At 35.4% G+C, this 12,137-nt stretch overlaps 2 protein-coding genes across 5 annotated transcripts in view; both read left to right on the forward strand.

Annotated features, from left to right (window-relative positions):
* Positions 1-12,137, forward strand: part of LOC114500110 (olfactory receptor 4A5-like) — a 133,826-nt gene that overhangs the window by 83,967 nt on the left and 37,722 nt on the right. The window lies entirely within an intron of this gene.
* Positions 3,599-4,959, forward strand: LOC114500166 (olfactory receptor 4A5-like). Its single transcript, XM_028516778.2, has one exon. The coding sequence runs from the start codon at positions 3,646-3,648 to the stop codon at positions 4,585-4,587; it is 942 nt and encodes a 313-aa protein (XP_028372579.1). The 5' UTR covers positions 3,599-3,645; the 3' UTR covers positions 4,588-4,959.

Raw genomic sequence — 12,137 nt, forward strand, 5'->3', positions numbered from 1 at the left:
CTATACCTCTTTTATCCAGCCCCCTCCTGAGGGATGCTTTGTTTTTTTTTTCATGCTTTAGTCACCATGAACAAGAGTACAATGAACATAGGGGTGCATATGTCTTATGTCATTCTCCAAACTTAATTTAAAAATAATAAGAGAATTTGAAATTGTAACATAGCAAGTGTGTTAAAATAGGGGGAAATAATGTCCTATTCTATTCTAGAAGCTTGTTATGAGATTTTGGATTTATTATTTTGAAATATTTAAATTATACCTTACCTTCAATATTATTCTGTACTAGTTGCAGGGCTACAGCATAGTGGCCACACAGTTATATACTCTAGATGTGTTTCCCTCGATACTTACAGTACCCACCCTGCCTGATACATAGTTATTATAGTATTACTAACCACACTTTCCAGGTGGGATTATGGTTCTGATATGGAAGGTTGATATGTGTGAATGTTTTCAAAATGGAAATTTATAGACAAAGACAACAGTATAGCGGTAACCTGAGTGAATGTAGGTGTTAGTAATGAAGGGTAGAGGGGGCCAAATCTATGGCAAAGGAAGATTATTTGAATTTGAGTGGTGGACACACAGTGCAATATACAGATCATGTATCATCAAAATGTACACTTGAATCCTATATGAGCTTACTAACTAATGTCATCCCAATAAATTTAATAAAATTTAGCACAGCAACCCATATTGGTACATATTGAAAACTATCTGTGTTATGGGAAGTGCCTTGTTTATTATCACTTAATGGGATAATGAAACTGTAATTTTAAAGTACTTTAGAGGGTATTTTTGTTACTATGGAATTTTAATTTATCTTTTTAAAAAGCCATACTCTTAAGAAAGCATGTTAAATAATGTTTTCTTTTTAAATAGAGAAGTGTTAACTTAGTGCTTTAAGTTACATTCCAATAATATCACCTGTGAGTTTTTATATTATTGGATCTTTGATGACTTAAACAAGAGAGAATAGATTATATACCCAGTTTTTATATCTAAATAATTAACTCACTAGTAGGAGATTTAATCTTGAGAAATCTAACATTGCTGAATAATAAGAGTAGGGCACTAGGTAGTCCTGCATAAAATAAGGAGTGAGAGAAAGAGAATTGGGTATAGACTATCTTATACCCTCATGCTCTTCAGTAGGTGTGCCTTTATCAGCCTACAACTTCAACAATGTTAGAGCTTCTGAATAAACTGGAAGCAGCAATGTGAATGAGGCATGTAGAATGGTCCTCACAGCTGGCTTCTAAAGAAGGCTCAACCTTTCAGCACATCCTCCCTCCCACTCCCTCCAAATCTATGGGAATGGAATCAGCTTGTGTATCTTTGAACTTCAGTGATTTTGTAATTTTCTTCTGCAACAAAGAAGCAAAAAATTTCAGTCTGTTTCTATGGTTGTGCAATGCTTCTCTCTTTAATTTTGTCTTTCACCATCAGATGTAGGGGAATCAAGGAATGAATTTTCAAAAAAATTTTGTTTGCCTTTTTTTATTACTCTGTGCCTTGTGTTTATTTTTTATGGCATTGTAAGATGCCTCTCGAGGAAACCCTGGAAGTCTTAGTGGATCAGGCTTCTAACAATTCCTCAAGAAACAAAATTTTTTGGAATAAGATGTTTGAAAAGATTACTGATCTCACATAACTATCAGGTGATTATTGTTATTACTTCTGGATATTTATTTGTTGAATATAATTTCTCCTTCCTCATTTGATCCTTTTTTTCCTTTCATTTTATGCTATCAAATTGTTCTTATGATGTATGCATCCCAATTTTTCCCCTGACATTCTGCTTGGTTTTAGTCAAATACATTCTATCACAGGTGACTACTACTACTCATGTGTAATCAAATAGATGATTCCTGAGATGTACAATGTTATACTATGCCTAAATAGGGGTTCATAAATTATAATATCTTTTTATCCTTGGCCTATGTCTATAATTCTAACCACGTTGGCAAAGACCCAGATGCTTCTTTGTGATACAATGTTGATAGTGAAGCATTGAAGAACATTAATGATAGCTATCATTTATTGATCCTTTACTGGGTGCCAGGAAGTATTCTAGGTTTGTATTCTATTTACTTGTAATGAAACAACAGAACAAGAGGCAGGCTCTATTGGTGTCCTCATTGTGAAGAGGATGAAACTGAGGCACAGAAAGGTTTATTAAATTGCCCAAGGTCACATAGTAGAAAGTGGTGAAGTCTGGATTTCAACACAGGCAATGCGTTTCCGGAGGCCATGTGATTCATCACTGTGCTCCAATCTCCCCAAAAGGGTGTTTTAAGTATTAAATAAGTATACACTGAATAGAATAACTTGTAATCAGTATTTGGTCTCTGTAATGATAAAATCCCATTTACCACTGGGTAGCATGTTTTAAGGAATAGTTATAGGCTTGGACATTTCCATTTTATTATAAAAATATGAAAAAGCCAGTAGAATAGAATGTAAAATAGGGTTGCACAAGGAGTGCCATGGAAGGTAAGATGGGACAAGGTTTCTGAGATTGTCTACTTCCAGCCCTTTATCTTCCAAAGAGCAAGCTGAGGCAGAGATGCAATTACATTTAGTAATGACTCAGTTCCATGCCTTCTTACACTGACATTGGGCTTTTTCCTTGAGTATGCTGATTTTTGGAACCAGGGCACCGTAGCTCCATTTCTGAGCACTCTCAGTACCTTGGAAGAATTATAAATATAACCATGTCTCATTGTCTTCTACCTCTCCTTTCAGGGCTTGTGTTCTTCCTCAATACCTGGTCACCCCAAGTGTTTTGAAATAAATAATACCCACTGGTAATATAAGAGTTCATGACAGTCATGAGTCAGTGAAATTCAAAAATATTTCATGCAACTCTAAATAGTGTCTCTGTGTTAAGGGTTGTAGGATAGACAAAGATTACCTGGGGAGAATTACAACTTCTTAAAAAGTAATAGGAAAATAAAACAGAAAAATTGCTGGCACAGAGTTTAATTGATTCATTGCTTTAGGGTACAATGTGCTAATAATGTCATCGTTTGATAAATTCCAGTCTGTGGAAATTTAATGAGAGATCCATGAAGACTGAACATTCTTTGAGACATAAAGGACTGAATACCTAACAGCAAGTTATCATAGCATTAAGTCAGTTATTCCAAAACAGACATGATTTTTGGTGCTACATCAATTATATCATAAAGGTCCTCACCACATATACTACCAATTGAGAGGACTGATTTCCTGCCAATTTTTTGAGATTTTTTTGCCAGCAGCAGAGAGTTCGTCATTGCTGACTTGTGTGCCCAGGACTGGCAGTTTAAATAAAGCTCTATTAAAGACACAACTGGCTGTGGGGCCTTTGATACTTTTTTCTGTGGACAATCCACTAAGATTTAGTGGGAGAACCTCTGGCTTGTATCCTAAAAAAATCATCTGAGGAGAAACAGAATTGTCAAGGGAAGGTACAATATAATATTAAGAAGAACACATAGCTCTTCACCAAACATTTATTGTGTGTAAACCCTTGTAGAAGATACAATGATGAATATGTACTCCATGTTATTATGGATGTATTTTGAATGTGTTTATGATTTCATTACAGGTTCCTTCTCCTGAGCTCTCATTCCAGAAACAGGCTTTAGAGAAGACTAAATGGGATATAGTAACAATGTGACAGAATTTGTCCTCCTGGGCCTCACTCAGGATCCTGGGGGCCAAAAAGCATTATTTGTCATATTTTTACTCACTTACATTGTGACAATGGTGGGCAACCTGCTCATTGTGGTGACTGTTCTTGCCAGCCCCTCCCTGGACTCCCCCATGTACTTCTTTCTTATCTATCTGTCACTCATGGATGCAGCGATTTCCACTGCCATTTCACCCAAATTGATCATAGACTTACATTGTGGCCAAAAGACAATTTCCTTCTCAGCTTGCATGGGACAGCTATTTTTTGATCACCTTTTTGGAGGTGCTGAGGTGTTCCTTCTGTTGGCCATGGCCTATGATCGCTATGTGGCCATCTGTAAGCCACTGCACTATATACCCATCATGAATAGACAGGTTTGCATCCTGCTGTTGGTGGTGTCCTGGGCTGGAGGTTTTGTGCATTCTGTGGTCCAACTACTCTTTGTGTACAACCTCCCCTTTTGTGGCCCTAATATCATTGACCACTTCATTTGTGACATGTACCCACTATTAGAACTTGCCTGCACTGACACTTACATCTTAGGCCTCTCTATGGTTGCCAATGGTGGAGCAATCTGTGTGGTCATCTTTATTTGTTTACTAATATCCTATGGAGTCATCCTAAGTTCCCTTAAAACTCACAGTCTGGAAGGCAGGCGCAAAGCTCTGTCAACCTGTGGTTCCCACATCATGGTGGTGGTTCTGTTTTTTGTTCCCTGCATTTTTATGTATGTGAGACCTGTTTCTAACTTCCCTGTTGATAAATTCATAAGTGTGGCTTATACTGTTATCACTCCCATGTTGAATCCTCTAATATACACTTTGAGAAATGCAGAAATGACAAATGCTATGAAAAAACTCTGGTGGAAGAAGTTAGCTATGGACAGAATGACAATGTGTCATTAACACTGAATGTACTTGTTACTAATTCTGAAGCAACAAAGAGACAGTGCATTTTAATAACAGATAACTTACTCAATGCAATGAGTTCTCTTGGGGTGCTTTTCTTTATTCATACAAAGGTATCAAAAAGTAGAAGAAATTATCCTTTGAGGTTAGACTCAATCTAATACAGAAATTCTGAAGGGTGAATAAAAAGGCACATGTATTTTTCTTATTATTAGGAAAAATAAACTAAGTTCACCTTGTAACATTTTTTATGGTTCAGTTACAGTTGTCCTGATATTTTCCCCATTGCTCTCCCCTGCCCTATACCACCAACTCCCACCTTGACAGTCAATGCCTTCCACATTGTCCATGAGTCTCTTATTGTTGTTTCTTGGCTTGCCTCTTCTGCTTTTCCCATGTAACCCCCATCTTCTTCAACTGTGTTCACTGTTAATTTGTTCTCCATGGTTTATATTAAAATGGGGCTTTAGTAGAGTATTTTTTTACTTTGAAAGTGAAAACAAGCTACCTTTGAAATTTGCTTTTACCCCAAATAATGAGAAATCAATTTGCTAAAGTTTAGAACAAATTTCTAAGGTTAAAGCAATGGTTTTATTTATTTTTTATTGTAGTTCAAGTACAGTTGTCTCCATTTTCATCCCACCATACTTTCCTTCCCCTCTGATCTCCAGCTCCCACCCTTGAACTTACCCCCTTCAGCTTTGTCCATGTGTCCTTCATACATATTCCTTGATGGCCCTTTCTCTATTTTCCCCAGCATCCCTCTGCCCTCTCCCATCTGGTTACCATCAGTTTTCACTTTATTTCAACATTTTAATGTTATTGTTGTATGCATACAACAGATTTGTTCAGGTGACAAGCATTTTGTCTTCAAGGTTACTTCTGTTTCTCATTTTGATGTCTGTGCATTTGAAGTTCAGGATGTTTAGATGGGAGATGATATCATATTTGGTTAAATGCATAATCATGGAACTGTATTGTTAGATGGGATGTCAGATATATTCAGAGGTTGAGATGACCCAAAGTGGGATGGTTGACAATGAAAACAGATTCTAGCTCTTGATTGGAATGTAGAATGCCATACTAATCCAAGTTGTATACATATTTTCATGCTTTTCCTTACCAGTTATTATGTGTATTTTTGCCATTTTTCAGAGTAGATGAAGCTTATTTTGTCTTCATGACACTGAAGACTCTGTGAAAAAATGTATTATTTTGCAGAGCAATGTGTTCCCTAAAAGTAGCATTCAACTGGAATACTTTAAAGTATAGACTTAATAATGGTTTGCTTTTATATAAACAAAATTTTGGTTTTCAAACCTATCTTAAAATTTCTTTTTTCAGCATGTAGCCTAGCCCTTCTAGAACACCACAAAGTAGAAAAAAGATGGAATTGCTTTCACTTTATTATAGGAACATCATCTATGTTTTGTAAGTTTTTTTCCAACTAGAAAAAATAGAACTTTTGTTACTTAAAAATTTCATTATGTATTTTTTCATGCATACCATAATTTATGTAAATTATACCCAGAATACAGTCAATATTGAAATTACCTGTGTATCCCATTCTGTTCCTTTGTCCAGAGATAATTCCAATGTTGAAGTTTTAATTAATCCTAGTTAAAAATAGTTTAACTGCATATGTATGAATCTTTAAATTATAGCTTACAGTTTTATATTCTTTACATTTATTAAAATTATGCTACCTAACGCAAAGTTTTCTGAATCTTTTACTCAAAATGTTGAATTTCGAAGATTTAATCATGATGTTGCTCATGTCTGTAGTCCCACCAGTTCCCCACTGTGTATTATTCCATGTCTAAATACATCACATGCTATCAACCCATGTAGCTAATGTTCTACTCTGTGCTGTTATGGACATCCAGAAAGAAATTACTTTGTGTTAAGTTGGCTGTTTATATGCTCACTTTTATGGATGGTTACAGTTTTCTCCTAAAGATATATTATCAGTTACACTGCTGCTTGTGTGTATATGTGTGCGTTTGTGTGTGTGTATGTGTGTAAAGAATTTAAATCTACTTTACAAAGGGCTCTCTGTTGTGATGAAACCAAGTTTTTCAACACATTTTTCAGAAGTGCAACCTCCTTTCCTAATCTGACATGTCATGTTTACAATAAGTAAACATGATTAGAAAGTCCAAATACCTGTGTACCTATTTCTAGACTCTTTTCTTTTGATTGGTTTATTATGCCTAAGACAGTACTACATTATTCTGGGCCATGTAAGCAACTTTTGATATCTGTTAAGAGGCATACTACACAATAGTCTTATTAAAAACAATGGTTTCCATTTCCAACAACTGTGTTCCACATAATTATTAGAAAAATTTCAGAGGTCTTAGAAACGTACCAGGATTTTTATGAACAGTATATTAAATGTCTAATTAACTTGGAAAAGAATTGATATCTTGATTACATTGAATCATTCTTTCTAGGACATGAGAAATCTCAGTATTTATTTACGTATTTAACATTCAATTACCTTTTGGAATATTACTGAGCAGTAGTGATATCAATGACTTTTCTTTACAATATCTTTATAATATTTTATATCATATTTCTCATTTTATATTACTTAGCAGAGGGTAAAATGATATAATAACTGTGATTAGAGGAAACCTGGACTTATTTGTAGCTTTAATAGGGATGCCTATGGTTATTTCTCTATAAAAATGTGTTCATTAAAAATTATCATCTCAAGTGTCCTCCAAGAAACAGATATCACTCTTCAAAGGAACAACTGGAAACTATTTACAAAGAGTTTACAAGATTAAAGACCAGATGGGAGAGGGGATGGGATTATAAGGGGAAAGGGTGAAGGGTTAGCAGAAAGAATGATAAAGGACACAGGGACAATAACAAGGAGGGGTGTAAACAGGGGCTAGAGGTGAGGAGTGCTGTCGTAGTGGGGTGTGGTGAGTGGAAATGGGAGAAAACTGTACTTGGACAACAATAAACATGTTTAAAAAAAGAATTTTAAAAAATGGTGATGTACCTGGGATTAGCAACAGTGGGACGTCATTACTACCCCAGTTATGAAGGAGAAAATGGAATAGATTTTTTTTCAATGTGGGAATAACTGTAACAATAAAGGGAAGGTCTTTTGGTAGGAGCTGTGCCTTGAGTAGAGAGACAGCCATTTCCAAATTGGCTCATGAAGGAAAGTAGCAGATGAATGAATACCTTGATGTCTCTTCCCTGTCTGATCTCCTGTTATTTCCTTCCATTGGCTGAGCTTAAGCAACAGCTAAAGGGTGAATTAGCTTGGCTGATGACCATTTTGGTGGTCAGTTTCTCAGGGCCCAGAATGAGGTGGAAAATATTAGAGTTGGGTCTACAGGAGCAAATGTAGCCCAAACCCTGTTGACTTCCACTATTCAGTTATTACTTTGGATGGAGAGTTAAAATTCTGTCCCCAGCACAGGAAACATAAAAAGTCCCTTGAACTTCCATCTCATCAATGGATTTCAGCTCAGACATACTCCAAGTGAAATCTAATTGAAATATGAAGCACCAATGGTGTTCATATGAAGTGGCTTAGGCGGGAAAGGTAAGGAGACAAAGAAATGGTTACATAAAACAATACATCCACTTTTCTCTAAGCTTCCACAGATTGTCATGTGATGAAAGTTAACAACCATAAGTTCTCAACCACTAATTTTGTATTCCTTTCCCTTTCTGCCAATTTCTTGGCTAGTCAGAGAATATTATCCAGTTGGGCATTTCAAACCTGCATTGCCACAGCAGTCAAATCTATAATGGTTATGATTTGTTGTTTTCCCCCTCTTTCTCATTGCTGTTTACTGGGCATGAGAGTAGAAGGAGACATTGTATTTCATGCCTTCATTTGTGTATGGCAACCCAATTTTCTGTTATTAATTAGAATCAAGCACTCAACTTAGTACAGGGATCTTCCTGTTTCATCAGCCTGGGGAGACCAATATAACAACAGATATTTTCCTTTGAAAACCTCATGCAACAATGACTGTGTTCATTGGTACAAATATTCTTCTGTGGGCACCAGGGCTTTCAAACATAGCAAGCTCAAACTTCCAAGTAACTGAATCAAAAATACCTTAGGCAGGTCATCATATGTAATAGGTGTAAGAATGATGAAGGTCAACCTGAGCTCCACATTTGATTCAGTAACTTTTGTCTGTTCTGACTATAGGAGAGATGACCTGATAAAAGTATAGGCATGGCTGATGTATATACCATATCATTCAGGTAAGAAACCAACATTGTTTTGTGCTGTCTTTTGTTTCAAGTGGCACTGTCATAAGAGACTTCACCATTACAGTTAATAATTTTATCATGTCGAATGCTTCTGAGTAATGGGGAAACTTGTAAGATCAGTGGCATAGACTGTAGTTATTTAAAAATATTGAAAGAACTAAAGGAAATCATGTCTAAAAAACTGAAGGGAAAAACTATAAAACAATGTCCCAACAGTAGGTGATTTATATGAATAAAGAGATGAAAATCATGAAAAAGAACACAATAAATTGTAGGTAATAATTGAAACAAGGAATCCACTAAAGTGGCTCAACAGTAGATCTGAGCAAGTAGAAGAAAGTCAGTGAAGTTGAGGATAGGTCACTGAGATGATCTAGTTAGGGGAACTGGTACATACACCTGTTCTAAGCCCCCTTTGTTGAACATTAATTTACAATAGAGACTTGGGTTCATTTCTAGGCTTTTCATTCTTTTCATTAATCTATGTGTCTGTTCTTATGCCAGTACCAGGCTGTTTCAATTACAGTGGCCTTGTCATGAGGTTTAATATCAGGATTGTGATCCCTCCCACTTTACTCTTCTTTCATAAATGGCTGAAGCTGTTTGGGGTGTTTTATAGTTCCACAGAAATTTTTAAAGTGTTTATTCTATATCTGTGAGCTATGTCATTGGTACTTTAATAGGTATTGAGTTGAATCTATAAATTTCTTTGGGTAATACGGACATTTTGATGATGTTAATTGTTCTGATCCATGAACATGGTATATATTTACATTTGTTTGTGTCTTTCTTAATTTGTTTCTTCAGTGTTGTGTAGTTTTGTGAGTACAGTCTTTTACCTCCTTGGTTAGGTTTATTCCTACGTGTTTTATTTTTCTTGTTGCTATATGTAATGGGATTTTTTTTCTGATTTCTGTTTCTGCTGTTTAATTGTTGGTGTACAAAAGTGAGTTTGATTTCTGAATCTTGTATTTGTATCCTGCTGTTTTTTTAAATTCATTTATTAGGTCAAAGAGTTTTTTGGTGGAGTCTATAGGATTTTCTACGTATACTATCATGTCATTTGCAAAGAAGACAGATTTGCTTCCTCCTTTCTAATTTGGATGCCTTTTATTTTCTTGTGTGATTGCTGTGGCTAAGATGTCTAATAGTATGTTGAATAGAAGTGGTGAAAGTGGACCATCTTGTCTTGTTCCTGATCTTAGTGGGAAAGTTTTTAGTTTTTGCCCATTGAGTATGATGTTGGCTGTAGGTCTCTCATATATGGCCTTTATTATGTTGAGGAATGTTCTCTCAATTCCCACTTGGCTGAGTGTTTTTATCATAAATGGGTGCTGAACCTTATCAAATGCTTTTTGTCCATCTCTTGATATGACCATATGATTTTTGTCTTTGCTTTTGTTTATGTGATGTATTACATATATTGTTTTGTGAATATTGTACCATTGTTGCATCCCTGGATGAAAACCACTTGATCATGGTGTTTTATCTTCTGAATGTATTGCTGGATGCAGTTTGCTGATATTTTGTTGAGGATGTTAGCATGTATGTTCATCAGTCTTATTGGCTTGAAGTTTTCTTTGTTGTGTCTTTATATGATTTTGAGATTAGGATGATGCTGTCTTCATAAAAAGAGTTTGGGAGTCTTGTAACTTCTTGGATTTTTGGAATAGTTTGTAATTGATAGGGGTTTGCTCTCCCTTAAATACTTTGTAGAATTTTCTTGGGAAACTGTCCAGTCCAGGGGTTTTGTGGGTTGAGGTTTTTTGATTACTGCTTCAATTTCATCAGGTGTCATTGATCAGTTCAGGCTTTCTGCTCTTCATTGAGTTTTAGAAGATTATATTTTTCTAGAAATTTGTGCATTTTGCCTAGGTTTTCAAATTTTCTGGCATATAGTTCTTCATAGTAATTTCTTATGATCCTTTGTGTTTCTGTGTTTCACAAAGTTGAAATCTGTCCCCTTTCATTTCTGATTGTGTTTATTTGTGTCCTCTCTCTGTTTTCTGTGATGAGTCTACTGAAAGGCTCAAAAATTATGTTTATCTTATCAAGAACCAGATACTGGGTTTATAGATCCTTAGAATTGTGCTGATAGTTTCTTTGTCATTTAATTCTGCTCTGATCTTGGTTATTTTGTTCCTTCTACTTACACTGGGTTGTGTTTTTTGTTGTTCCTCGAGTTCTTGTAGGCATAAGGTAGGTTGTTTATTTGAAATATTTCTATGTTTTTTAGGTGGGCTTGTACCACTATGAACTTCCTTCTCAGGACTGCCTTTGTTGTGTCCCACAAGTTTTGGGTTGTTGTTAGTTCATTTTAATTGTTTCCTGAAACTTTCTGATTTCTTCCTTGATCTCATTCTTGACCCATTCATTATTAACATGCTATTTATTCTCCATGACTGTGTTTTTTAATTTTTTACTTGAGTTTGGTTTCTAGTTTCAGTCCCTTGTGTTTGGTTTGTAGTTTCAGTCCCTTGTGTTCAGAGAATATGCTTGATATGATTTCAATTTTCTTGAATTTGTAGAGGCTTGTTATGTGTCCTATCATGTAGTCTATCTTTGAAAATGTTCAATGTGCTTTTGAAAAGAATGTGTATTTTGCTTCTTTGGGATAAATGTCTCTCTCTATATATCATTTAAGTTCATTTGATCTAGGACATTGCTGAATGCTGCAATATCTTTGTTGATATTTTGTTTGGAAGATCTATCTATTTTTGACAGTTGGGTATTGGAATCTCCTACTATGATTGTGTTGTTGTCAATATGTTTCTTGAAGTCCTCCAAGACTTTGTTTATGTATTTGAGTTCCCCTATGTTGGGTGTATATATATTTACAATGTTTATGTCTTCCTGATGGATTCTTCCCATGAGTATTTTGAGGTGACCTACTGGATTTCTTTTTATAGCCTTTTTTATTGTATTTTCTCTGATATTAGAATTTCTACTTAGGCGTTTTTTCCCTCTCCATTTGTTTGGAAATTTTCCCCCCAGCCTTTTACATTCTTTCTGTGTACGTCTTTTATCCTGAGGTGGGTCTGTTGTAGGCAGCATATGTGTGGGTCATGGTTTCTCATCCATTCAACTATTCTATGTCTTTTGACCAGAACATTTAATCCATTTATTTTGAAGGTTATTATTGATATATTCTTATTCATGCCATTTTTCCATACGTGTGTGCATCTCTCTCTCTCTCTCTCTTTTCCTTTATTTTCTTAAAGCAGTCCCTTTAGCATCTCTTGCGGTGCTGGTTTGGTGGAGATGTATGCTTTTAGACTTATTTTGTTTCT

This window comes from Phyllostomus discolor, chromosome 6, assembly GCF_004126475.2.
Source record: "Phyllostomus discolor isolate MPI-MPIP mPhyDis1 chromosome 6, mPhyDis1.pri.v3, whole genome shotgun sequence".
Taxonomy (NCBI): Eukaryota; Metazoa; Chordata; class Mammalia; order Chiroptera; family Phyllostomidae; genus Phyllostomus; species Phyllostomus discolor.